Source organism: Notothenia rossii (assembly GCF_949606895.1).
Source record: "Notothenia rossii genome assembly, chromosome: 11".
In the NCBI taxonomy this organism is placed as follows: Eukaryota; Metazoa; Chordata; class Actinopteri; order Perciformes; family Nototheniidae; genus Notothenia; species Notothenia rossii.
Window position 1 is genome coordinate 48,437,189 of NC_136910.1, and position 27,749 is coordinate 48,464,937.

At 42.2% G+C, this 27,749-nt stretch overlaps 4 protein-coding genes across 6 annotated transcripts; 2 read left to right on the plus strand and 2 right to left on the minus strand.

The window, feature by feature from the left end:
- The first annotated feature begins 511 nt into the window (after positions 1 to 511).
- Positions 512 to 6,885, plus strand: LOC307024789 (syntaxin-2-like). Of its 3 annotated transcripts, none has more exons than XM_079659189.1 (9): positions 512 to 2,307; positions 2,663 to 2,722; positions 2,799 to 2,898; positions 3,568 to 3,642; positions 4,067 to 4,140; positions 5,301 to 5,409; positions 5,661 to 5,734; positions 5,846 to 5,983; positions 6,067 to 6,885. In XM_079659189.1, exons 1-9 carry the CDS (start codon positions 2,248 to 2,250, stop codon positions 6,259 to 6,261), a joined length of 885 nt encoding a protein of 294 aa, XP_079515315.1. In that variant the 5' UTR covers positions 512 to 2,247; the 3' UTR covers positions 6,262 to 6,885. The 3 variants fall into 3 exon arrangements, with proteins under 3 accessions (XP_079515315.1, XP_079515314.1, XP_079515316.1); XM_079659188.1 differs by having other exon boundaries at positions 518 to 2,307; positions 2,660 to 2,722; XM_079659190.1 differs by having other exon boundaries at positions 524 to 2,205; positions 2,660 to 2,722.
- A 669-nt stretch (positions 6,886 to 7,554) lies between these two features.
- On the minus strand, positions 7,555 to 9,573 carry pgam2 (phosphoglycerate mutase 2 (muscle)). Its single transcript, XM_079659191.1, has 3 exons — positions 9,067 to 9,573; positions 8,715 to 8,895; positions 7,555 to 7,997 (listed from the first exon to the last, which is right to left on the minus strand). Exons 1-3 carry the CDS (start codon positions 9,481 to 9,483, stop codon positions 7,828 to 7,830), a joined length of 768 nt encoding a protein of 255 aa, XP_079515317.1. The 5' UTR covers positions 9,484 to 9,573; the 3' UTR covers positions 7,555 to 7,827.
- Positions 9,574 to 12,943: 3,370 nt separating this feature from the next.
- nefla (neurofilament light chain a) lies at positions 12,944 to 15,923 on the plus strand. The gene is made up of 4 exons (XM_079659865.1): positions 12,944 to 14,158; positions 14,279 to 14,403; positions 14,852 to 15,225; positions 15,317 to 15,923. The coding sequence occupies exons 1-4, from the start codon at positions 13,115 to 13,117 to the stop codon at positions 15,646 to 15,648; spliced, it is 1,875 nt and encodes a 624-aa protein (XP_079515991.1). The 5' UTR covers positions 12,944 to 13,114; the 3' UTR covers positions 15,649 to 15,923.
- A 4,077-nt stretch (positions 15,924 to 20,000) lies between these two features.
- On the minus strand, positions 20,001 to 26,760 carry nefma (neurofilament medium chain a). The gene is made up of 4 exons (XM_079660163.1): positions 25,579 to 26,760; positions 24,637 to 24,761; positions 23,136 to 24,543; positions 20,001 to 21,395 (listed from the first exon to the last, which is right to left on the minus strand). The coding sequence occupies exons 1-4, from the start codon at positions 26,632 to 26,634 to the stop codon at positions 20,901 to 20,903; spliced, it is 3,084 nt and encodes a 1,027-aa protein (XP_079516289.1). The 5' UTR covers positions 26,635 to 26,760; the 3' UTR covers positions 20,001 to 20,900.
- Positions 26,761 to 27,749: the final 989 nt, after the last annotated feature.

The following is a 27,749-nucleotide window of genomic DNA, read 5'->3' on the forward strand; positions in this document are numbered from 1 at the left end:
TAAGTTACAGGATTTAATGATCAACATTTTTTTAAATCCAAGATAAATAATTTCAGCATTTGATACAATAAGCTTGATCTAGAGATGCTACACTATTCGATTGGGGATTTGCATAATATTTAGAACAATTACAATTACATTAGAAGCTTTCGAATGGCAAATTAAAAGAATTAAATATAATTCAGGGTACTCCATGTTTCCAGGCATGTTTCGCTGTTTATTGAAGACTTTCTACATCTGGTTAAGTTAAGGAACAATCCATTTTATAAAATATAAAAAGCAATACAAAATTATTAAAGGACTGGCTCTGAACAGGTGTTGGGCGGCAATATATTTTATGTCAGTTAGTGAGCAAACATCCTGCCACACCTTGATAACAGTTACCATCTGCCTTCAGGAGATACACCGCTCCATGTTTGTAGCATTTATTGAGTCAAAAACAAGATTGTGGCTTCGTTTTAAAAGTTGAACTTGTTTAACGTCTCTTGAGAAACTACTTTATAGCCGAGGCCTACTTTACTTATGGCCCCTGGTCAAATTAATGATAGTATAATACTCACAATACGAAACCAAAGAAGCTGTTAAGTACCCACAAGCATTATTTGCATTATTTATGAAACTCAGCACTTGAGAATGGAGAAAGGAGCTTCTCTGTGTGTGTTACTCATGTGAAAAGGCCAGGCTGTAGGTCTCCGTAGAATCTGTTATTTATTTCTTGGCAGATTCTTAGTCTGAGGTTGCAGGAGGAAGACCCTCACAACTGACAATGTTGCAAGTCAATCATACAAAAAGGTCAAGACACAGCTCTGCATATCAAAACTAAAATAATGGGATCATAAACATTGTGATACAACAATTGATTAGTCTTTATTAAAGGTTATATTGTTCGATTGAATTATCCAATGTGTTATAGGCCAAGCATTTCAAAGTAGTCAATGATATTGTCATTACGAATGAAATGCATTTTATTGACTGCAGTTTCCACTCTGCTGTACTCAAGGGGTCTGTCGAATTTGTAATGTGCATGTTGCAATGTATTTTGAATGGGCCTGGAAAATGTCTAACTCCTCGGGCAATTTATTTCTCAAATGCAGCTTGGATTTGTTGAGACTGTAGTGTGTCGGTCTCTCCATGTGCTTCATAAAAATAAGAATTTATCTACAACAAGCACCCCTTCCCATCAATTTGAAGTACATCATTTGTAAAGGCAGGCGACCGTAGCGGCATTAAGCTGCACCTGTGCAAACAGCGCTATAGTAGGCCTGAGGGTTTTCAGTTACAGTTCAGGCAACAGCAGGTAAGTCAGGAACGTTAACTTGGATTTTGACCAAAACAGGACTAATGAGGGCTGGCAGGAACCTGCAGATTGGTTTGGCACTGGTGTAGACAGCCATGTACTGTACTTAAGGGAAAGGCCATTATTGTTAGAAGTTTTTATATTTTAAAACTCAAACTATGTGTTAAATATTGTTAAGAAAAATCAAAAAAAGTACATTGGACCCTTGGGAGCACACTACCAGCCCACAACCCTTTGAGATTTCCAATCATATCTATTTATTATGGCTGCAATCATTATACATGTCCTAACCCTGACAGTTATCACAAAAGGACTTTGAAAACAAATGGTAATGTTGCACAGCAGTTTGCCAAAAAATAGGAGCAGTTTGGGTATTTTTAACAGACAAATTACTTTTCCGCCACTTGATTTTTTGCCAGATAGAAAATAAGAAAATGGACACGATCAATGATGTAAAAATTAATTAGTGTACAATTAAAAATTATAGTTATACTTACAAGCCAACACAGTATTTAACAGGATTAAATATTGAAAATAACCAGAAAACATACAAAAGTAAACTATTATTATTATTATCATAGTGGTCAGCATAAATTATATTCAGACGTAAGTACATGAAGTTTAATGGGATGGAGATGTTTTAACATTAATAAAACATGTTTGAATATACTTTTATGTATAACAGTCTCCTATTCTGTGTAATTACGATAGTGATATTGGCCATTTTTTGCAGTGTGAATGTAGCCGTTTTAGCTCCACCCTCAGGTAGGTCACTGCCTGGTTATGCCTTATGTTTCTCATCATACTCGAACAACTTTACATCTAACAGTAACATTTAAAACTCAGAAAACCGGAACGCGTCGACATCTTTATTTGTATTCACCTGTAGCTTTAGCTTAAACACACAGGTGAGGGAGCTTCTTTGTTTGCTAGTTCGGTCGCTCACGCGCATGCGTCCTCGCGCTCATTGTTACACAGGTGAAGTCAGGCCACAGGAGGACACACTGCAGGTAAAGGACTAGCCTTATCGTAAATAGTGAAAATGAAAGAAATGTCGATAGTATCTCACCGCAGTTGAACCATATAAAAAATGCCCGCGCGTGGAAGCAGTTGTAAGCTTTTTACAGCAAGTATTTACCAACAGTTTTGGGGAGTTAAAAGACTTAACTTCATCTGAGAATGCTACAAGACTAGTTATACATCAAGCTAGTGATGCTTATGACAGCAGCGTATTAAAGCGCATTCTAGATTTCATTTTTTTGACAAGTAGTCCGTATAAATGTAGCATGCTAACTTGACTGGAGCAACAGGTGTTCATTGTTTTAAGTCGCATGTTGATATCATATTTTACTTTTTGAACAGCAGCTGCAGCAGGATGAAATGACATCAGAGAGCACATTCAACATGGAGGATTTCTTCCAAACGGTAAACTTCACACAGGTTGGGTCTTGTTTTTTATATCCAGTTGCGCAATGTTAACCGTTGGTTTGTGGGTGTGTAGGTGGGGGAGGTGAAAAGCCTCATTGAAAAAATCTCCTGTCAAGCCGAAGAGGTGGAGAAGAGGCATAGCGTCATCCTCTCAACTCCAAACCAAGACAAGGGTAAGCACAAAGCTTCATTATCATACTCAGATGTGCATATCCGGTTGGAAAAGCCCCCATTAGCTGAAGAGCTTTTCTAAAAATACAAAAGTATAAATGTGATGCCTTCATTGTTGTGCGCAGGCTCTCAGAGATCCGTCTCCTCCTTCAGGGCACACAACATAGAAACAAACAGAGCAAGAGAAACAAAAAGGTCAAAAGCCTTAACAAACAAACACACTGTTAGTAGAGGGGGTAGCCCACTAAATGTTATGAAACAAATAGATAACATAGGTTAGATAAATAATGCAACTTAGGGCTTAAATTGAATGTTTAAAACAACTCATACTGTAGATGTACATTTAGAAAACCGTACACACAAATGCTGATGATACAATTTTTACATCAACAAAAAGCCTAAACCACAACAACAAAACCATATTCGACTTGCGGCTTCAGGTGCTATCCACACTCATCTTAAATGTTGAGAAATGACAAATGTTGATGGGTTTGTTGACCTTAATTCAACTTAAATTATGAGGTATATTTTTGGAGTATAATCATACAGTGGGTATTGAAACAGCTGCCAATATATTTTAAAGTGAAGGGGTCACAAAGTCACTGCATGTAATATCTCACTTTAAATACCATAATTATTCCTTCTATGAAGTGAACTAATGATGTTCTTAGGAAAAAAGGACGAGTTGTTGCTGCTGAACAATGAGACCAAGAAGAATGCCAATTTGGTCCGGGCCAAGTTAAAAAGTAGGTGGATATGTTTATTCTTGCAATATGTGCTTCTGTACAATGGATATTGATTTGATTCCTGCTGTAGTTAAAGAGTAACGCAGAGTGTGCAGTTTTTCAGCGTGTACAATTGTTATTGATTTGTGGCTGTGTACCATCATTGTTTGAAACGATGAGAAGTGACTGTGCAGCACATCGAGCTTCCTCAAACTCTGGAACTGCATCGTTCATAACGTAGCATTTGACTTGCAAATGGTTATAAACTGAAGGCCACTGTACTTTACTCTACGGCTCTCAGTAAATACACTGCCTCAGATTAAATGTTTACAGAAAGATAAGGAAGTTAAATAAATATGAATCAGACAATCTGCAATTCAACCAGATGCATCAACAAAGTTGTGGGTTTTGTGCTTGTAGTTAAATGACATCTGTGTTCTTTCAGCAATGCAGGAGAACTTGCCTGTGGATGAGAACACTGAAGGGGTCTCAGTAATTCAGCGTATTTATAAGAACCAGGTATGGCTCTACTTTCATTTCCTGTTAGGCCAGAGGCCTGTACTACGAAGCTGGTTCAGCCTAACCTGGATATGTTTGAGTTAGCCGGTTGGCCTAATCCAAAACATACGCCCTGTCGCTAAACGGTACTACGACGCGGGTTATCAAGTGGATCGCTCAAGCCAGCCGTGCCGTATATAGTTAGGTGCGTGTTCACATGAAAGGGGTGGTATTTGGAGCATTCGACCAATCACAAACATGGAGAAGCGTACTGACAGCGCAGCGTCATACTTCCTGAATGAAAAGTCAACTATAATATTAGTCAAATATGAAGAAGTTACACTTTAAACATCCATGACTTAAACACTTTATCCAGGATCAAAGCCACATAGCTGCACCTGCAAGGTGAATACAGCTGGTAAAAGAAAAAGTGTTTGAATGCGTACATTAACAGGTTTATGATATCACTGCCCCGTCTAAGACACGATCTGACTTTAATTACATTTGTCTCGAGTGTTTCCTCAACTTAATGTGTTGCTTAAAATAATACTTCTGCATGTAGTATGTGACACTGTGAGTGTTGCTCAGCTGACTCAGATAAGGAGATATATATTTTACATTATGATGTGATATGCCGCGGACTGTACTTAATGTTACTCTGATCCGGTTACTCATGTTGCGGCAGATATTTAAGTAAGCTTTCTTAACGCTAATGTTATAATAGTCAGATTGCTCTGAAGATGGGAGGTGATATTCTATTAATGTTCACATTAACACAGTCGGTGATTTTTGCCGGCCGTCTTTCCTGCAACGGCAGCTTTTCTGTATTTCCTTTCTCCTGTAATATGACTTGATCGCTTTAAACTCCGCACACTGAGCTCTGATTGGTCAGCAGGCAGTGCTTTCACTGAGTTGATCTCTTAGCCTGGAACCTAACCTGCTCCGGGGCAGGTTAGCCGCACAGTATAAGTTACCATGGAGATCTAGCCCGCTAAAAAGAAAACCAGCGTCATGGGACCGGAAAGCCCGAGTTTTCCCTGAAGTTAGGCGAAAATCCTGCTTCGTAGTATACCCCCTAGGTGCATAAAGATCTGAATTTATTTACAAAAAGGCCTCCTATGATTTGTGTGCATTTTTGTTTTGCTTTAACAATCTTTTTTGTGTTTCTGCCGTTTCTTCAGCACTCACACCTCACTCGGTGCTTTGCTGATGTCATGAGGGGACACCATAACGCACAGATCTCCTTCAGAGAGAAATGCAAAGCACAGATTCAGAGACATCTGGAGATTGGTGAGTTGTAAATAAAACCAAAACATAAACATTTAAACCCCCCCCCTACTTGACGCAGTGTTGTGTAAATAGACTTTAAATGATGACCTTATCATGCTGGTATAGCTATTAAAGCTGTTTATATAAGAATAAAAGGTTGCCTAAACTAGTTTTGAGTACTTAATATACAAGGTTAATTTTGTGGGTGAAGTATCCTTTTAAACTAGATCGCTTGAAAATCTCTTTAATTCATATTTTTGTGTCTATTTCAGTGGATAAAGTGACTACAGATGAAGAGTTCGAGGATATGCTGCACAGTGACAATCTTTCCATCTTCATTTCTGATGTAAGTGCTATTCCCTTCAGTTCCTCGCCACAAAAACGCTTATTCAATTCTTGGAAATATCCACTATAGTTTATTTTTAGTTGGATCGACTAGTGTACTTTTCTTTTACAGGTCAACTCTAATGCTCGGATTTCAAGCCAAGCTTTGAGTGAGATTGAATCCCGTCATCAGGACATCATCTGCCTCGAGTCCAGCATCAAAGAGCTGCACGAGATATTTGTAGACACTGCCATGCTGTTGGAGATTCAGGTTACTTGCCTTTTTGGAATTGTTTAATGACCACTGATACAAAGAAATATACTAATGTGAAAATGATGTTCTTCCTCTATCAGGGGGAGTTGATGAACAACATTGAAAAAGCTGTGACGAGCGCTGCAGAGTATGTGGACGCGTCCAAAACTGAAACGTATGAAGCAGTCATGTACAAGAAAGACAGACACAAGATTGGATTGCTCCCAAACTTCTTCAACTCTTTCAGGAGGAAAAAGGCTGCTAGAACTGCTAAAGATCAAAACACCTCAGACTGAGCTCCTGGAAATGTTTGAACATCCAAAAACCATGAGATCAACGTCAACGCCTGCTCGATGGTACCCACTTTTCATCTGATGGTACGCTGCCTGTCTGCCCCCTCAAAGGAAAATGAGGAAGCTGTTATCTTAAAGTTAAAATCTTTTTCATTTGTACTTGCTATCACACCGGAAATGAAACTGGTGCAGTGGACAAGCCTCGCAAGCTTTATTTGTAGGTTACCTGTTGTGTATAATGAAGGCAACATACAATCTAAAAAAATAAGAATTTAACTGTTTACAGACTCCCAGTGCCGGGACTGTAAAGGTCTTCAGTTATGCGGGACGCTCTATACCCATCTCAATAATACAAAAATATTTTAACTGTAGCTACATTTTTTTATTCACCACAGCCGGTGTTCCCCTAAGTCGCCAGTAGGTGGCATGACAACATTAGGTAGAGCTTTGGATCATTTACCTTCCCTTCTCTCTGCAGTCCTGCTCAACTCTTGTGTTTTTGTGTGATACTGTGTGTTTTTCTAATGCTATTTAATGTCACGTTGTCTAAAATATATGTGATGTCATAGGATAAACTATGAGACCAATAGTTAAATAAACCTATGTGGTAAATGCTACTTTACATAATTTGTATCTGGTGTTTTTTTTGTAACATGTAGATGAAAACGGGGAACAGGAGTCCAACATTAGGTTTGATGCACAAAAAATATAGGTAAAGGTCTACAATTACCCCTTATCCCGCCATACAGAAGTCCTAATTCAAGCACAATCAACATAGTACTGGTTTCATGTTCTTTGGCCACCACAAGCAAATGCAAAGCTTAAAATATCTGCCAGGCACATTCAGTATTTTGATAGAGATAGTAGAGAGTGGGGTGGGAAATCTTACATGGAGGCATTGTCATTATGAAAGACACTACAAAATGGTTCTTCATGGAGTTCTGGTCACCATCAATGTATCGTTACCTATTCCTTTAATTGGTTACCTATTCCTTCAATTGGTCTGTCTTTATGATAGTGGTTTGCTTGGGACTATTTGTCGCTCATGTGCTTCCCAGTGTTATCTGACTGTAGGAGAGGACAGGCAACAACTTTTAGACAAGCTGCATCATGGGAATCCTGCCAAGATGCACCCATTGACCTCTCTCTCTCCCGCTTCTCTCTCAGATTAGATTTCACTGCACTTTGCTCAAACCAATCATTTCCATAGGAAACAAAAGAGGAAAAGGATGACCATGTAATACTAAGAAAGGAAAGGTTAAATAAGATAAGGTCAAAAAATAAACATACACAGGCCTACATAAAAACATAGTTTCTTTATTGGTTGGGTGGTGAGGCCCTCAACATAGAGCTTGAGCACCATTTTGAAAGGGCTGAGTGATAAAACAGAGGGTGCAGGCTGTCAGCTTTGATTGACAGATCATCCCTCTGTCATTTAAACAAACAGGCTCGTCTTCAAAATAACCAGTAAATATTTCCCCAGTTGGAATGGATTACAAGGCTTGACATAAGAGGAAAGGTTGAAGAACATAAAGGGGGATCAGTCTCTTTTTCCTGCCTCCTCACGGCTTACTTCTTGGCTTTGCCCTGAGCGGCTACGGCCTCCATGGCCTTCTTCACGGTTTCCTCATCACCGAGGAACGCCATGGGCTTCGTAGGCTTCAGGTTTGCGTCCAGCTCGTACACGATTGGGATTCCTGTGGGCAGGTTCAGCTCCATGATGGCTTCATCAGACATACCTGGGAACACAGGCAGACAGATAGACGCGCAGGTCAGCAAACAAAGAGAGGGAATGTAATCGATACTGAAAACGGCTGCCTGGGCCCAGCTAGACAGACAGGAAGGACGATTTTAAATAATAAATGTTATTAGCAATACAGGTTTTCTTTTTGTCTAATAGTATTAGAAGTTTTTTGTATCAACGCATAACTAATCCAACAAACTTTATCTACTTGTTTCTCTGATCCATGCCACCTACTTTCCCTTTCTGACATTTACTGTTGCCTTTTAGACTCTTATCAATGTCTGGCCACTCCTTGAAAAAGTACAACCTTTCTACATAAAGGTCGTGACTGTAATGGGAACCAAGCTCATGAACTCTGTCCCTGAGCTGAGTCCCGGCATGCTATTTTTATAACTGTAATCCGTGTGTGTGTGCGTGTGTGTGTGTGTGTGTGTGTGTGTGTGTGTGTGTGTGTGTGTGTGTGTGTGTGTGTGTGTGTGTGTGTGTGTGTGTGTGTGTGAGATAGCAAATACACATAAGTGTCTGTGATTATTTAGGCTCTGGCCTTTTATGCAAATGCATGGAAGCCGATTTCAAACCGAATTATTTGATTAATTCTCTGTTGCCATTTTGCTGGGGTAGTGTCAACATGTCAACATTGACCTTTACTACTCCCTGCAGAACTGTCTTTCTTTTCTTTAAGCTTTGTCTACCTACAAACTGCAATGCTCACCCTCAAGATGCTTGACGATGCCACGAAGGCTGTTTCCGTGAGCAGCGATGATGACGTTCTTTCCGGCCTTGATTTCAGGAGCAATGACGTCATTCCAGAAAGGCAGGGCGCGGGCGATGGTGTCCTTCAGGGACTCACATGTAGGGAGCTCACCGGGCTTCAGATTCTTGTAGCGCCGGGACTGGAGGTAGAATAGTGGAAGGTTTTTACTCCCATAACAATTGACAGAAGTTACATAGCTGACTGATACAACTGTTGAAAATCATTGAGTACTTCCTCCCATTCTTGAGAAAATCATGAATTTACAGTTATTCTACACTAGCCTATACTTCTTCTCCCCTAGTTGTCTCACCTCACTGATGATTTTGTTGTAAGCGTGCTCCTTGTCCATGGGTGGAGGCGGGGTATCAAAGGAGCGGCGCCAGATCTTCACCTGCTCCTCTCCGTGCTTTTCCGCCGTCTCGGCCTTGTTGAGCCCGGTGAGGCCTCCGTAGTGACGCTCGTTCAGGCGCCAGGTACGATGCACAGGCAGCCACATCTGGTCCGTGCCTTCCATGATGGTCCACAGGGTCTTGACGGCACGTTTCAGCACGGAGGTGTAGCACACATCGAACTTCATGCCTGCATCCTTGATAGCCTGGGCTCCACGCTTGGCCTCCTCCATGCCCTTCTCACTGAGGTCAGCATCGAACCAGCCGCAGAAACGGTTCTCCTGGTTCCAGACGCTCTCACCGTGGCGCACAATAACCAAACGATGTACGGCAGCCATGTTTACAGTGTGTCTCCTGAGTTTAACTTCACTCAGCCCTTTTAAGTTGTGCACACACACACACTGTCTGACCAACAGTGAGCCCAAGCCAGCATACCACACTCTTTTTATAGCTGCCTGGATAGTGACAGAGAATAGCAGACAGGCCTCTTGAACTTCCCACCTGTGAGAGGCATTCATGCTCTGATGGACACATGAGCCCCGCCAATGGAAGAAGGCCTCTGATATGCTGGAGAGACATGTGGTGGCTGGAAGGCCAGAGGTCAGATATAAAGCCAAAATAGCAACATGACTTTTAAACTGAGATCTGTTGAACAAAAGTGTAAAGATCAGAGTTGGCTGCAGAGTTCATTGAGGGTTTGATCCCTGAGAGAGAAACTGCAGCTCATTACACTGTGAAGGGTTCATATGTTCAGTATTTAATGTGTTTACAGTGCATTTGTTGTGTGTATAACAATGGCAAAGAGGCCTTACACAGATCAACCCAGTTACAACACTGTGGAAGAGGAAAACCAACCATGTTGCCAAAACACACACCCACACACACACACACACACACACACACACACACACACACACACACACACACACACACACACACACACACACACACACACACACACAAACACACACACACACACACACACAACTCACACACACACACACACACACACACACACACACACAAACACACACACACACACACAACTCACACACACACACACACACACACACACACACACACACACACAAACACACACACACACACACACACACACACACACACACACACACACACACACACACACACACACACACACAACTCACACCACTTTTGCTACTACTATTAGCGCTATTAATAATAGTCATTGTTTATTAAAAGAATGCAAACACCAAAATACATGAATGTGAACTGACAAAAGATTTTCAGTTAAAATAAATAGTTATAATGCATCCCTTACGATCTCAAACTACATACTGACTTATCTTAAAGGATTGACCTGGTTAAACCTTAACATATACATCAGCAATATCAAACTAAAACATGCATTGGAGTTTATAAAGTGTCATTACTGTCCATCCCCTCTAGGAGATGCTGTTGTATCATTCCTACATGCAAAAAGTCTCACTGTATTAAAGTATACTAAGAAATCCTTTCAGTTTACCTAAACATTTCAGTAAGACACAGATGCACATTAACACATCATTAATGCTTGTAGCAGCATGGGGTTGTCAGTATCAATTCAGAATACTGATTCAAGTTATTGTTATTCTGGAGTTGAGGATGGTAGTGTTCCATAATCATGGTAATATTATACGGCAAATAATCAAAGCCAATTATTCCGCAGCATGACATGTAATGTTGGGAAGCACTTAAACTTTCAGGACAGAGACCAAAGTGCTGATAAAGAGTGGAAAATAAGCCACAGAGCCAAAGCTGTCAGGCAATGTCAATGTCTCCTGCCACCCCCAATCCAATTATGATCCATATATAGTAAAAAAAGAGGAATACAATAATCCAAAAATATGATATTAATGGAATTTCAGGCTAAATGCCAGCCTTAGTGATGTGATCTTCTGTACGAAGTGAGGGCTAACAAAGATGATGCTGCAGGAAAAACACTAGTTTGAAAACCATATTCATGTCTAATTCAGGAAGATTAATAACTAGTTTGCTGGTTCTGTATCACTGACATATTTACTTTTTCTACGTGCCCTGTTTCCTGTAAAATCACTTTTGGTTTTAACTGCATTTATATGACAGCAAGATAACAATTGTTGATTGCATAATGAAATGGGAGCGCTTTGAATATGGATGTCGCTGCATTACAATGTTAACGTTTCACCAGTCATGTGATGCTGTCATTAGCTTGTCCTTGATGCCTGGGAATTTAATATGTAATCATTTGAATGTTAGACTAAGGCTGAACTTTGATGTTAATCAGCTTCACAGGGAGAGAGGACAGGCATCAAGCTCGAAAATTAGCACATTGTTAATTTGTCCGGGGAAGAGAAGTTAATGGTCTACTTTCTCTCTCTCATTTCCCCAGGTGCTGTGGGCATCTTGTCAGCGGTGCAGATTGTCAGACTGCTGTTTGTGTGGGAGGCGGTGTACACGGGGGAGCTTGTGTGAACACAACTGTTACGATGACTCAGCCTGCAGCAGAGTCCATGCTGCCCCCACTAAACCCGCCCCACCACCAACCTCACACTTGCTGTTTGGGTTCGGCACCGCATGTGAGTACAGCGGGCCTTTGCTGCAAAGGCAAATAGGTGGAGCGTTCACAATAAGGATCATATGCACACAGAAACACAGATATTGCTGCAAAGCACTGCAAAGCTCTTTGTGCATGATGGAGCTCGAAAGCATGATTCATTTCCCAGCATAAACTTTCACTGAGCCACTGCCTACCTGCAGATACACAAACACACACATAGTCACAAGTCACACAAGAAAAAGAAATGCAAGTCAGCGGCTAGGTGTAATTGACCTGTCTGGGTGTGTGTGCTGCAGATAAGAGGGACTGGTATTGATTGAATTGAAAGAACGCCCCTGAAAAAAGGCCCAAAAAATATGTTTCTCTATTCAGAAATACAACAACATTTATCTTAATACGTTACGGTTAGGATAAGTCATCATAACACTTGCTATATCTCTTGTCAAATCATTATAAACCTTATTTATTCATATATTGTGCACAGGCGTTTCTGTTCTCCCTTTACACTAAGGGTTTTTCATCCATGCAACTATGACACAAAAGCACTGCTAGATTTGTACCTGTTTTACTGAACTCGGATAATTTATGCTGTGAGTGTTTCATATGATAATTATTTTGCATCAAAACAAATTATTGTCAACATTATCAATCAAAATATGCACTACTAATAATTGTTCTACCTTATAGAAAGACAAAGAAGATGGAAGAGAAAGAAACAACTTTTTTAACCATATTCATATTTCTGCTTTTGTATAGTGTCAATACAGCATGTTTAGGTGAGATGTTATCACTGCAGGTGTTTTAAGGCTGTGGGTGTAGTTCTGCTCTCCACCAGAGGGAAAGATGCTGTGTCATGTTAGTAAAATCAGGACACCCCCTCCCCCTTCTCTCTCTCCTGCAGTGTGGATAGCACAACGAGTATGTTTTTGCCATGTTCTTTCTCGCTATATAATTGATGTAACTCCTAACTAAATGTATCAAAGTACTATTCACTATTGTTGTGGTCAGAGTCCAGTTGACTACTCTTGTTGAGTAAAATCTGTATTGCAGTTGATTTAATTAAGAAACTTGGAGGCATGTTACTGTTCTTACAAGAAGTATGGAATCTTATAACATTTCATTTCAAATAAATCTACCCTCCTGTCTTTTCGCTTCTTCTCTACATCTTCTTCTCACTTCCCTCATTGATCCTCTCTATCTCTTTTCTCTCTGTTGCAGTGTGAGCCTATCGAGTCTGCATTGTCAGAGCTTGGGGAAAGCGCTTGCGTCAGATCTCACCGTCCTGCTATAAAAGCACGGACCGCAGCAGCAGAGAGCAGTGGAGCTTAAACCTGAGCCCTACAAACACCTCCACACACTCTCACACACACAGAGAGGAGAGGGAGAGCAGCCTGTCTTCCCACAAACCCACAATGAGTAGCATCGGATATGACCCCTACTACACCGCCTCGCCGTACAAGCGCTGGTATGCCGAGGCTCCCCCTCGTGTGGCGGTGACCAGAGGGAGGACGCACTCCGTCTACTCCTCCCATGCTTCCCCTCTGTCCTCCTCCCGGGTGCAGTACTCCTCTCCCGGACGGAAGCTGCTCTCCTCCTCCTCCAGAGCCTCCTCTGTGGAGCTGGAGCTCAGCCAGGCCACCCAGATCAGCTCCGAGTTCCGCACCGTACGCACCAAAGAGCGCGGCCAGCTGCAGGACCTCAACGACCGCTTCGCCGGCTTCATTGAGAGGGTGCATGAGCTGGAGCAGCAGAACCGTGCTCTGGAGTCAGAGCTGCTGCTGCTGAGGCAGAAGCACAACGAGCCGTCCCGCCTGAGAGCGCTGTACGAGCAGGAGGCCCGGTCCCTGAGGGCCGCCGTGGACGAGGCCAGGGAAGAACAACAGTCCGTCCTGGGACAGAGGGAGCGGCTGGAGCAAACCCTGAGCGCCTTGCAGAGTCAATATGAAGAGGAGATTATGGGTAGAGAAGAGGCCGAGGGCAGGATGATGGACGCTCGCCGCGAAGCCGACCAGGCCGCCTTGACTAAGGCCGAAATGGAAAACAGAGTCGAAAGTCTGCTGGGAGAGCTGGCCTTCCTCAAGAGGATTAATGAAGGGGAGGTGGTGGAGCTCCAGGCCCAGGTCCAGATGAGTGTTCAGGTGGCAGTAGAGTCTGAGACCGCCACTCCAGACCTCTCTGGGGCTCTCAGGGACATCCGGTCCCAGTATGAAAAGCTGGCATCGAGGAACATGCAGACAGCAGAGGAGTGGTTCAGAGGCAAGGTGGGCTCCATGACCGAAACCGTGGCCCAGCACAGCGACGCCATAAGGAGCTCCAAAGACGAAGCAGGAGAGTACCGCCGCCAGCTCCAGGCCCGCCTGCTCGATATCGATGCCTGCAGAGGCATCAACGAATCCCTGGAGAAGCAGCTCCACCACACGCAGGAGAAGCAGAGCGCTGAGATAGACGCCATGCACGTCAGTAGTGGTTACAGATATCGTGATGTGTTATTAATTATACAGCTTCTGATTTTAGAGGTTCTGTATAACTTAAGTGTTCAATATCATGTTATATATGTGTGTTTGTCTTTTGTTTAGGAGACCATTGCAGAGTTGGAGAGTGAGCAGAGGGGCACCAAACAGGAGATGGCACGCTACATGAAGGATTACCAGGACCTGCTGAATGTCAAGATGGCTCTGGACATTGAGATTGCTGCATACAGGTGAGAGTCATTCTGGGAAATAAAGCTTTACATTGTGAAAGTGGTGCATAAATACCGGACTATGGGGAGGCAGAAGGTTTTCATAGATGTGTAGTTCATTCAAAAGGTAATTTAAGGTCAAAATGTGTTAACTCTCCGATAAAAGTAACCTGCATAAACATCTGGATAAAGTCGAATTCAAACAGCTAAGCTAAAGCATTTCTCATGCTTGCTTTTATTTGGCTAGATTAGTTAATGTCATTAACTGAATGGCAAAACTAAATGTAAAATTGATTCAAACTTTTTTTTTCGAAAATATGTTTATTTTGTTACACATTCTGCAAAAAGGCACTACTCAAAGATGTATTATTACAAATGTTTGCTTTTCACACTTGATATCACACACTGTACCGTTGCATGTTTATGAGTGGCCACTATGACTTTTCTGTCTATTTCCCAACCTCTCCAGGAAGCTTCTGGAAGGGGAGGAGTCTCGCTTCAGTGGGGGCGTGTCCTCTCTGTACAGCCACAGTTTCTCAGCACCCTCCTACTCCCGGCCCCTCCTCTCCAGCGTGAGCTCCGGCACCTCCTACATGATGACATCACGCCTGCTCAGCTCCAGCCTGCTCAGCTCCAGCCTCAGCACCAACGAGGGAATCATCTTCGCCAGCCACGCCCAGCAAGCAGAGGCCAGCCCACCTGGGGAGGAAGAGGAGGTGAAGGAGGAAGAGGGAGGAGAAGTGACAGAGGAGACCAAGGAGGAAGAAGAGAAGGAGGATGAAGAGGGAGGAGAGGAGGAGGGAGATAAGGAGAAAGAAGATGAAGAAGGGGCTAAGGCAGAGGGTTAGTGCATTGGTTTCTTTTTAAATGTTTGAATTGTTCAATTAAACCTCAATGTGTTCAATAATAATACAATGATCCTCTTTGAATACAGGTGGTGATGAGGAAGAGCAAAAGGAAGAGGTGACAGAGGTAGCTGAAGATGACGGGGGAAAAGAGGACAAGGAAGAAGGACAGGAAGCTGAGGTCAAGGAGGAAGCACAAGAGGAGGTAAAAACAGAAGCAGAGGACAAAGATGGGGACGCAAAAGAAGAAGAGAAAGACAAGAAGGAAGAGGTGAAGAAAAGTGAGCAGAAGGAAGATAAAGCGGACGCCAAGAAAGACGACAAAGCTGCTCCAAAAATAGATGACAAACCTGACACCAAAAAGGAGAAAGAGGCCAAATCCGAAGCTGCAGAAGAAAAAAGCACAAAGGGTAAAAAGTAAGCCAGTAGCCTCAGCAAACTTCAATCAAGACCTTCCTTTAGCTTGACAACCAGCAGAGGCATCTATGCTATGCTCTCCAGTCTGCTTTTGGTGCCCAATAAAACAGTCTGATAGCCATTTACAGCATTAAATCAAGGTAAACTGCTTGCCAACATCCAGAGTATTCCATAACGGTCTGTGTCGCACACTTCCTGATGAGTTTTATATGTGTAATTGCTGAATGCCAAAGTGAGCGTGTACGTTTTTGGTGTTTAAATAAACACCTCTTAAAGCCATGTGTGTCATCGATTTGAGTATTTGAGTACTTATATTGATAATGTGTCACTAATTAGATGTTTCCCAGTCATTCAGCAGATTAGAAACATTGACAGGGAATCATTATACTAACACATATATAGGCCGAACATTTTCCATGACGGATAGTGACCCCCCCCTCCCCGGGCTAAAGCAAGACAAATGTTGAAGAACAACATTATTTGACACTTCTCATAAAATACAGTATAACCTAAAAACATATATTGATAATGTAACACGTAAAACTAAATTGATATTTCCTACCACCACTTTTAGTATTTGTTTTCCCCTTTACAAGGCCATAAAAAAGCCTGTTAATGTACACTCCCATAATGCTTTGGTGGTTGTAAACAGGAAGTAAAGTGTTGCCCTGTACTGTGAGATTTGAGGTAAACAACTTGAACGGTTTGTGTAACGTTCAAAGGCAATGAAACTAGGAATAATGCAAAGCGTATACGTGTTAATGATTTACTTTAATATAACTCCGAAAGGTGTTTTAAGTAGCCTACCTCCATGAGATGTGCGTCCTGAGCTGCTGTGCCAACTGCTTTCTCTTTTGGTATGCAGGTCAAATCTCCGTTTTTTTCTTTAAACATGCAGGTAATACAACCTGAATATATCACAATAAGGGTTTAGCTGCTACAGTATAACTGCAGTACTTTAGTAGCCTATGTAATGAACTGTAGATGTTAGCTAATTAGCTAATGTTAAGCTGAAGTTAGTGAGTGGTTGGATATTCGACACACATTCACTGGCCCTCTGTCTTTACCAGTTGTTTATCTTTGGGATCAAACTCCCTGCTTATGAGAGTTATTCAAGAAATATAGATATGTGTCTCAAGTGGCACCCCTTTTTTTTAGAATAACTAATGTGTCATGATGAATTGATTTTAAAAGTATATTTCAATCGAAGATATTTTCCTTTTTTTTTTTACCCCAATAGCTTTCTTGTCATGTGACCCATTGACATGGTCCATACACATAGTAGCCTTCTACACAGTAACAACACCCTTACAAGTTAGTTACACCCTTATTATTGGATGTAAAGGAATGTTTTATTTCAAATTATTTGTTTTATGAAACTTCTGCTGTTCATTAAAAGGTCTTGCTTTTCTCCCAGTGTGGCTCTAAATGAATGCAATTGTAATACACTGGATGAGAAGGACATACTTATGTTAATGCAATTTTACTAATGACTCCAAATCAATTCATCATAGAGTGGTGCAGGGATGACGTATTTACCCGGAAGTAAGCTGCCCATGGGTTCCCTCGACAAAAAAGCAATGGGATACATACATCCATGGTAGACATCCATGAGTACACTGCCACAAATGTTCCCTATGCAGCCTGAAGAGTAAAAGGGTCAAGTCCGTCAGAAAGCAATTACTGTAAGTGTAAGTGTGAGCCTTACACTTACACTGTAAGGATTAGTAACATGTATTGTGTTTATGTGATGACATGTGGAGATGTTTAAACACAATGAGAAAATGCGTTGGCTTTCGTGTTAGCATACACGGTAGCATTAGCATACATGCTAGCGTTAGCCATACTAGCCTGTATACATGCTTATTGTACAGCTAGCATTAGCTATATTTACCTTGTTTACACTTAGCGGTCCTATGTGTTAATCTGTGTATGTTACACTTGCATGTATGAGAACATTAAGTGCCTTGTAACTTCTTTTTTTATAGTTTCACTCCGTTTGAATGTCAGTGGACTGCAAAGTCAATAAAGGAGCATGGCTGCTCATTCCCTGGCTCTCAAAAGAGTTTGGCTGGCTGTTTAATCTATGGTACACAGAGAGAGAACAGTACACCCAGCGCCGAGTACACCTATTGTGTAAGAACATACAAGCAGGTCACACAGTATGATATATCACAAATACATAAACTCTGTTAAAAATCTGTTTTTATTATAAAGTACAGGCTACATGTGTTCTCAGCCTTGGAGAAACTTGACATGTTTTGGGATGTGTCTGAACCTCTCTTTAGTGGTTCATTAATAAAACAGATATTTCAACGTGTGCCTACTTTGTTCATGTACTGTTGAGGTTAATTTCAGTAGTTGTGTGCATAATGTATTTACTTAGTGTGAAGAGGAGGCAACTTTAGAATAGGGAACATGTTCAGGTCAATTAGAGTCAAACTACTAGCTTATTGGTTATGAACAAGACTTCACTTTAGAATAGGGAACATGTTCTTAGATAGAAATACCTAATTAGAGTCAAACTACTAGCTTATTGGTTATGAACAAGACTTCACTTTAAAAATAGGGAACATGTTTTTAGATATAAATAGCTAATTTTGAGTTGTTTAGACTTAATTAACACTTACAGTATACAGTTTCATGTCTTGTTCCATAAGAATAGATCATATTTGTTAAGTGTTATTATGGGAGAATTACTATTCTTGTGGTACTATTGCCTTATTAGGCCCATATTGGGCAGCGCATAGACCAAAACTCATGTAACTTCCTTACTTGCAACAAATAAGCACTAATTAGAGGGTTATTGAGGAAAGACTCTCAACTAATGGCTTATTACTTGTAGAATATGGTCATATAGAATAAGGCATTAATAAGTGTTTTATAATGACTACTAAAGAGCTAATATACTGCTAATATGCATGTTAATTAACAACTAGTTGATGGTTAATTTGTGTACCTCAAGTGTTACCCTTTTTCTATTACATATGGATGTTTTGCTTCTGGACATTTTGCAGTGTATTCACTTAAAACTCTTGTATGTTTTCATATCAGGTGACACTTGACAAGTAGGACAGACCTCTTTTATTAGATTTTATTCCTCTATCTTTTTTTACATGAATATTCTTATGAAAATGCAGCTGTTCTGTATTAAAAATTTGTATTTATTTTCAATAACTTCCATGTAATGTGAATGAAGGACTCTGAATCCATGCATCATTGTATAGCTAACTTGGACAAGTAATAGGACACACCTCTTGTATTGAATTTATATTGCTATACCATATTTCCATGCAATTTTTCTGGATGGACAGATGCTCTGTTCTTTGTCTCCCTTTGGTAAATGTAGATTGTCTTCAGCAGCAGGCTCAGCATGGTGTAAAGCACTGTTGGTGGGTTTTAAAAAATAATTACACTTTAGACACTGATTAATTGTTATTTCACTGCACCCAGCCTATCAGTGATAACATTTGCCATGAATAACAGCAGTCCAACTTCAAGCTGAAAAAACCCATAAGCCATAAGAAATGAATATGCAGTCAAACATTATCACACTTATCAAATCAAGTATCCCCTAAAAATGTCATGATGATAAATGACATTAATATAAAGGAATATCCTGGAACGGCTATACTGTACAGGAGATCTGATGTGTTAAATCCTCGATTGATAACCTTTTTTAATCAAATAACATTATTGATAAATGTGTTTAAAGCTGCAAATAATACATTTCAATAATAATATGTTATTATGAATATATGAACATTATAATGTTATTTGTTAAGTTATCTACCAAGGATGTTAGTTATATAATTTAATTTAAGTATTTAGTGAATTTCCTTTTAAGTTATTGCCTTTGAGCATTTTCAAGAAATGTATGTATCATTTTTTGGATGTTTGATGAGGTTTGAGTGACCATGCTATAAAGATTGGATTAGTTTATTTACTGTCTTTTGGGTTAAGGAAGATGTTTTTCAGGTTTTACATGGAAAGATCAAGTTATGTTGAGGTTTCAAATGTTGGCAAATGTATGTAGTTGGCTTGGTCTTGCGGTCAGCTTGTTTTTTTGTTTTTTTTTTGGGGGGGGGGGGGGGGTGTTATAACCTTTTAGTATCCAATAATCGTAATTTCCACAGTTTGCTATCATTCATATTCTGCCATTTAGTTTTATTTTAATTAGACAAATTGACCACATTGGAATATATATATATTTTAACTTAAAGCCATTAATTAAATAATCAAACATTTATTTTAAAGTTGTTATACTTTCAACTACCTAATGTAACTCCTCTTGTGTAATGTGAGAACATACAACTGCTAAACATACACAGATACATCAAATGAACAGACACACTCTTTTTAGTTTTTTCTTCATTATGACATTTATTAAGCAAATGCTGAAATCGTTCATGATGAGTAAAGTCATGGGATTGCAAACAGTAGCACCTCATTTATTTCTGTATTTAAATTCAAGTCAATCCTATGCATACAAGAACGCATGAAAATGCACATTTACAGTTATATCTTTTTCAGTTGCACTCAGTGAAACATAACAGACACTGATAGAAAGCGTGTTTAAGGCTAAGGAGTTTCTTCATGTTTGTTCAACTGCTTCAGTTACTGGATGTTTACGGTCATGTGTTTATCATACCGCTGCCTGTCTCTCTCTTCTCTGTACGTTGTGTTGTTAGTTTCTTTTTGGCTCGGTTTGTGTCTTCACGTGTCAAGTAAGGCGTCGTCAGTAGAGCACTTGGGGACCCTCCCACCTACTTGCCCGCCCCTCCCCTTTTACATAACGTCAAAAAAACTCAACTTCAATTATACATCTCACTCTCCCACCCACGTTACATTTATTCCTTTTACATATTTACTCTTTTTACAGTGTATTTACCATACATACAGATAAGGAAGTGAAGTACTCCCCCTTCTCCTGAGCTATTGCATGCAGAGACCCCCCTCCCTCCCTCCCATGAGCTCGCCCGTGAACTGCAGAAAGAAGGAAAAAGAGGATAACATGTCTCAGTCGCTTGCTACTGACTGCAGCAAAGCCCGTTTAAAACTGTCACTCAACATGCGTTTTTGAAATTCGTAGCATTTAAGGTTTGGCTTCTCTCTATGATTTGTTTTGCATGTTTGAGAGTTGTTATCTTTATTACATCGCTCTAGCTGTATGGTTTTCTTTGTTATGTTAGTTTGGACTGATTGCTTGTCTTCTCCACTTGCCCATCTCCGCAAGATCGCCGGTCAGGAATCCGCTTATTCTAGCTCTGTCACCTGCTTGACGGACATGGAGGAGTGCTTCTCTGTCTTCTTGGTGGACACCAGCACCTCCTCTTTCACCTCCTCCACCTCGTCCTTCACTGTCTCGGTCACAGTGACAGATTTGGTGACGCGCTTGGATCCATCCTCTCCAGTGGTGATCGTCTCCACGGTTTTGGTGATCACTACTTTTTGGCTACCGTCCTCTTTGACCGTACTCTCGTCAATGCCGTTAGAGACTATGTCGGTTTCTTTCTCCTCGTCCTTCTTCTCCTCTGGGCTGCTCTTGTCTTCATCGCCGTTCATGGCAACATCCTTCTTTTCAACATTCTTCTCCTCTGTTGGGTCGCTCTTTTTCTCTGATTTCTCTTCAGCGGCTTTAGGGGTCTCGGGCAGGGGGGTCTTTGGGGATTTAGCTTTAGGAGATTCAGGTTTTGGAGATTCCGACTTGGGAGACTCTGCTTTTGGGGAGCTTGGTTTTGGGGATTCAGGCTTCAGAGATGTAGGCTTGGGAATTTCAGATTTAAGGGACTCAGGTTTAGGAGATTCAGACTTTGGGGATCCAAGTTTAGGAGATTCAGACTTTGGTGATCCAAGTTTAGGGGACTCAGACTTTGGGGATCCAAGTTTAGGAGATTCAGACTTTGGGGATCCAAGTTTAGGGGACTCAGACTTTGGGGATCCAAGTTTAGGAGATTCAGACTTTGGGGATCCAAGTTTAGGGGACTCAGACTTTGGGGATCCAAGTTTAGGAGATTCAGACTTTGGGGGTCCAAGTTTAGGGGACTCAGACTTTGGGGATCCAAGTTTAGGGGACTCAGACTTTGGGGATCCAAGTTTAGGGGTCTCAGACTTTGGGGATTCAAGTTTAGGGGACTCAGACTTTGGGGATCCAAGTTTAGGGGTCTCAGACTTTGGGGATCCAAGTTTTGGAGACTCAGACTTTGGGGATTCAAGTTTAGGGGACTCAGACTTTGGGGATCCAAGTTTAGGGGACTCAGACTTTGGGGATTCAAGTTTAGGGGACTCAGACTTTGGGGATCCAAGTTTAGGGGTCTCAGACTTTGGGGATTCAAGTTTAGGGGTCTCAGACTTTGGGGATCCAAGTTTTGGAGACTTAGACTTTCGGGATTCAAGTTTAGGGGACTCAGACTTTGGGGATCCAAGTTTAGGGGACTCAGACTTTGGGGATCCAAGTTTAGGAGATTCAGACTTTGGGGATCCAAATTTAGGAGATTCAGACTTTGGGGATCCAAGTTTAGGAGATTCAGACTTTGGGGATCCAAGTTTAGGGGACTCAGACTTTGGGGATTCAAGTTTAGGAGATTCAGACTTTGGGGATCCAAGTTTTGGAGACTCAGACTTTGGGGATTCAAGTTTAGGAGATTCAGACTTTGGGGATCCAAGTTTAGGAGACTCAGACTTTGGGGATCCAAGTTTAGGAGATTCAGACTTTGGGGATCCAAGTTTAGGAGATTCAGACTTTGGGGATTCAAGTTTAGGAGATTCAGACTTTGGGGATTCAAGTTTAGGGGTCTCAGACTTTGGGGATCCAAGTTTAGGAGACTCAGACTTTGGGGATCCAAGTTTAGGAGATTCAGACTTTGGGGATCCAAGTTTAGGAGACTCAGACTTTGGGGATCCAAGTTTAGGGGACTCAGACTTTGGGGATCCAAGTTTAGGGGACTCAGACTTTGGGGATCCAAGTTTAGGGGTCTCAGACTTTGGGGATCCAAGTTTAGGGATCTCAGACTTTGGGGATCCAAGTTTTGGAGACTCAGACTTTGGGGATTCAAGTTTAGGGGACTCAGACTTTGGGGATCCAAGTTTAGGAGATTCAGACTTTGGGGATCCAAGTTTAGGGGACTCAGACTTTGGGGATTCAAGTTTAGGGGACTCAGACTTTGGGGATCCAAGTTTAGGGGTCTCAGACTTTGGGGATTCAAGTTTAGGGGTCTCAGACTTTGGGGATCCAAGTTTTGGAGACTCAGACTTTGGGGATTCAAGTTTAGGGGACTCAGACTTTGGGGATCCAAGTTTAGGGGACTCAGACTTTGGGGATCCAAGTTTAGGAGATTCAGACTTTGGGGATCCAAGTTTAGGAGATTCAGACTTTGGGGATCCAAGTTTAGGGGACTCAGACTTTGGGGATTCAAGTTTAGGAGATTCAGACTTTGGGGATCCAAGTTTTGGAGACTCAGACTTTGGGGATTCAAGTTTAGGAGATTCAGACTTTGGGGATCCAAGTTTAGGAGACTCAGACTTTGGGGATCCAAGTTTAGGAGATTCAGACTTTGGGGATTCAAGTTTAGGGGTCTCAGACTTTGGGGATCCAAGTTTAGGAGACTCAGACTTTGGGGATCCAAGTTTAGGAGATTCAGACTTTGGGGATCCAAGTTTAGGAGACTCAGACTTTGGGGATCCAAGTTTAGGAGATTCAGACTTTGGGGATCCAAGTTTTGGAGACTCAGACTTTGGGGATCCAAGTTTAGGAGATTCAGACTTTGGGGATTCAAGTTTAGGGGTCTCAGACTTTGGGGATCCAAGTTTAGGAGATTCAGACTTTGGGGATCCAAGTTTAGGAGACTCATACTTTGGGGATTCAAGTTTAGGAGATTCAGACTTTGGGGATTCAAGTTTAGGGGTCTCAGACTTTGGGGATCCAAGTTTAGGAGATTCAGACTTTGGGGATTCAAGTTTAGGGGTCTCAGACTTTGGGGATCCAAGTTTAGGAGATTCAGACTTTGGGGAATCAGGTTTTGATGCCTCAGTTTTGGCTGCGTCTTCTTTCTTGGACTCGGGCTTTGCAGATTCTGTTTTTGAAGCGTCTGTCTTGGCTACAACTTCTTCTGATTTGTCTTCCTCTTTCTTCTCGTCTGTTTTGCTATCTTCCTTTGTGGTTTTCTCAGCATCCTCTTTATCCTCTTTCTCATCTACGCTCTTGGAGGCTTTGTCACTGCCGGCATCTTCGTCCTGTTCTCCATCTTCCTCATCGGCACCAGCTTCCTCTTCTCCTCCGCTGCCTTCCTTGTCTCCGGCCTTTTCTTGGTCAGGAGAGGCTTTAGATTCGGGCGCTTTGGAGCAGAGCACTGTCTCCTCAATTTCCTCTTCATCCTCTCCTACATCGTCTCCTTCTACTTCATCACCTCCCTCTGCGTCATCCCCCTTTTCTCCTTCATCTTCCCCCTCAACATCTTCTTCCTTCTCTTCTTCACCTCCCTCTCCTTCCTCATCCTCGTCTTTTCCATCATCCTCTTCTTCTTCCTCCTTAGCAGGTGCACTAGAGCTAACTTTGGCTTTGGTGGCGGCTACAACTTCCTCCTCAACACCTTCCCCCTCCCCCTCTTGCTCATCACCCTCTTCTTCCTCTCCCTCACCTCCCTCTTCCCCCTCCTCTTCCTCTCCCTCGTCTCCTCCACCTCCGAGTGTAGCGGACAGCTCTTGTGCTATCTCTGCCAGGGCTTCGTCAAAGTCTTCTGCCTCATCTTCCACCCTCGTCTCCTCGATGATCTCCTCGACAAACTTGTGTTGCACCCTAAGCTTGGGAACGTCAGATTTAGACTTAAAGACTTTTGTGGGGGTGACCGCCTGGCGATAGGGGAAAGTGCTGAAGTGAGTCTCCTCGCCCTCTAGGAGTTTTCTGGGAAGAAGCAGATTTGTACAAAATTATGTAAAATAACATTAAATTGTATTTCCACTACTTTGTACATGTTAAATGCATGTCCGTATATACCTGTATGCAGCAATCTCAATGTCCAATGCCATCTTGACATTGAGCAGGTCCTGGTACTCGCGCAGGTGACGTGCCATCTCCCATTTGGTGCTCTTGAGCTCATTATCCAGCTGGTGAATTGTCTCCTGAGGACAAACAGAGCAGACCCAACCCAAGGTTGATGAAGTACAAACAATGACTTGCAGAGCGTCCATTTTGCAGATTCATTAATGCAGCTTTAAATATAATAATTAATTATTCATGGCAACTTTTCGATTTTTTTCTAAATCACCTTTTATCAAAACTTTTAATTTAGCCCTAATTGTTATCTGTGCAAAGTTTGTGTAAACTTTGTACACTGTGCACCAACAACGGTTGCTTTGATACATTATGCCGCAATACAGTATTCTAGAGATGTTAAATGCCTATTTTTCAAGTACATCCTCCATGCTTATTGTTAATACACCCCCACTCCTGCCCCTAAAGGGGATGATGTAAGGACAGAGCCAATGAAAGCATCGATCCATGCCTCTGACCTGACTCAGCACTACAGAGAGAGAGAGGGAGAGAGGGGGGGGGGGGGGGGGGGGGGGGCTTGTCTGCTGCAGTGTCTCCCCTTAACCATGTCCTGGCACGAGACAGATTTTGTTAGAAAGTATGAGCTCATACTGTAGCAATCATTACGCAGCAGAAAAATGTGACACACAAGCACCTAAACACGATATAGAAAATGATAAAATACGATCCTTTTTATCCAGTTTGCTACTCTTAAATCCCTTGAATAAAAACTGCGTCAATAAGCTATACACAAAATCAAATATGAATAATAATCCATCATAGATTGCAACCATACTTTTTAAGTTTATCGCACAGAAATAAACAAAATAAGTTGCATATGTACAGAAAAGCATATTTCAACGGTGTGTTCCGCTCTTTACACACGGCCCTCTGGCTGTTTCCTACCTGAAGGCTGGACAGATCGCTGCTGTGGCGGTCCTCGATTTCATTCAGCTGCCTCTCCAGAGACTCTCTTGTCCTGCGGATGGCTTCTAACTCCACCGTCTTGGACTGGAGCTGGCGGCGGTAGTCTGATATCTCATCACGGGCGGACTTTATGGCGTCCTTGTTCTGATCTGCAGCCTCGGTGAGCTTGGAGTAGCGGCACATGAACAAGTTCTCCACCTGCTGCAGGTTCTGGTTGGAGTGACCCTCCAGCTCGCAGCGGATCTCCCGCAGAGCCTCGGTGATGTCCGTCTTATGCAGATCCTTCCTCTCCACGGTCACCTGAGACTCCTCGATCTGGGCGATCAGCTCGCTCACCTCTTCCTCGTGGTTGTTGCGGATGAAGGCGATCTCATCCTGCAGAGATTGAACTTTCTTATCCAACTCAGACTTCACCAACTCCGACTCGCTCATGTCCTTCCTCAGGACGCGGATAATGGCTTCGGTCTCCTCCCGGATGCGAGCCTCTTCGTCATAGCGGTCCCTCAGACGCTGGATGTCCTCCTCGACATGGTCGGTGTCGAGCTGGATCTGCGTCTTGTCGTGGTGGATCTGCTCCAGCATGGACCGCAGATCCTGCAGCTCCTGGTCGTAGTGATCGCCCAGCTGGGAGCGGGACACCTGCTTCTGGCGCAGCGCCTGGATTTCGTCCTCGATCTGCTTGTTCTGCTGCTCCAGGTAGTGCACCTTGTCGATGTAAACAACGAAGCGGTCGTTGAGCCCTTGAAGTTGCTCCTTCTCATTGGATCGCTTGAAGTCTCCGTTCATCATGGAGGTCTGGTAGTTACCGCTATCTACGGAGCTGAGCACCGTGGAGCTGTAGGCTCGGGACACCGGCATATTCACGCTCCTCTTGTAGGACGTGGTCATGGTGGAGCCGGGGCTTGCCCGGGACCAGGACTGGGAGCGGAACCCGCTGGAGGGGGAGCTGCCGGAGCGGCTGTAGCCGTAGCCGGTCGTCCTAGTATCCATAATTCTCCTGAAGGGGCTCCCTGAAGTGTCCACCGTGTAACTCATCCGGTGATGTGCGGCGGGGATGAAGAGTGCAGGAGGTGAAGGCGTGTGTATGTGGGTGTATGTGTGTTATGTGTGTGTGTGCAGGTGAGGGGTGTATGGCTCTCAGCGTCTTTCTCAACCTTCGCCGGCTCCTTATATATCTGAGGCTCTGTCATTAAAAAGGCAGGTCCAAGCAGTTTTGTTTCGTCCATTGATGGAAGGGAGGGGAGGGGCCATCCCCCTCAGGCGGTCTGCGAATGGTCCGGGCTCCCGTTCATTCAGAACCACGTGGGCTGTGGGACCTGTGTGGGAGTCTGATTTAAAGACAAACCGTACCCTTAACTTAATAATGCACCCAATGCTTCAAAGGTAAAACATTCAGAAATCTCCCCCAAAAAATCTGTTTCATTATTTAACTAATCAAGATATGCATTTTAACGAGTCTTTGCTTTTATTTCAGCACCATGGACAGCGAACAGCCAGTTATTTTCTATATAAAAAAGACTTTCTCTGTTGGAATGACAGCAAAATTGAAGTGAACAATGAATGGATGAATTTTAACAGACAGTTTCTCGGTGTATCTGCTGAATATTGTTGAGCCATGCTCGCCTTGTCACTTAAACTTGAGTATACACCAGCTCGATCATGTGAGTCTGTCTTTTCCATTAGAAGTGTGTTGTAGTTGTGATTTCGGTTGCAGGATTGTGTAACCTAATTTTAATTTAAAAAAAAGAAGAAGTGTGTAATAGTGCACACATGTTCTATTCAGCATTCAAAAGTGATGAAAGAGACATAACAACAAAAACAAAGTTATTTCTGACTGGTATACAGATCATTTACAACTTACACATTTATTTATTTTCAATTCAAAATAACTTAAATCCATTCATTGATTCTTGAATTGACCCTTTCATGTCTAATAAACTAATTTAAATAGCAATTTATTCATTTTCTTGCCACATCAAAGGTCAAACAATTGTCCGACAGCCTTACGAGAGGACATTGCACATGTGGGTGTTTTAATGTGAAGATCCTTGTAATACATTGGATATGTTCTAATATATTCATATTTGTATACAGTTTCATGTCTTGTTCCATAAGAATAGATCATATTTGTTAAGTGTTATTATGGGAGA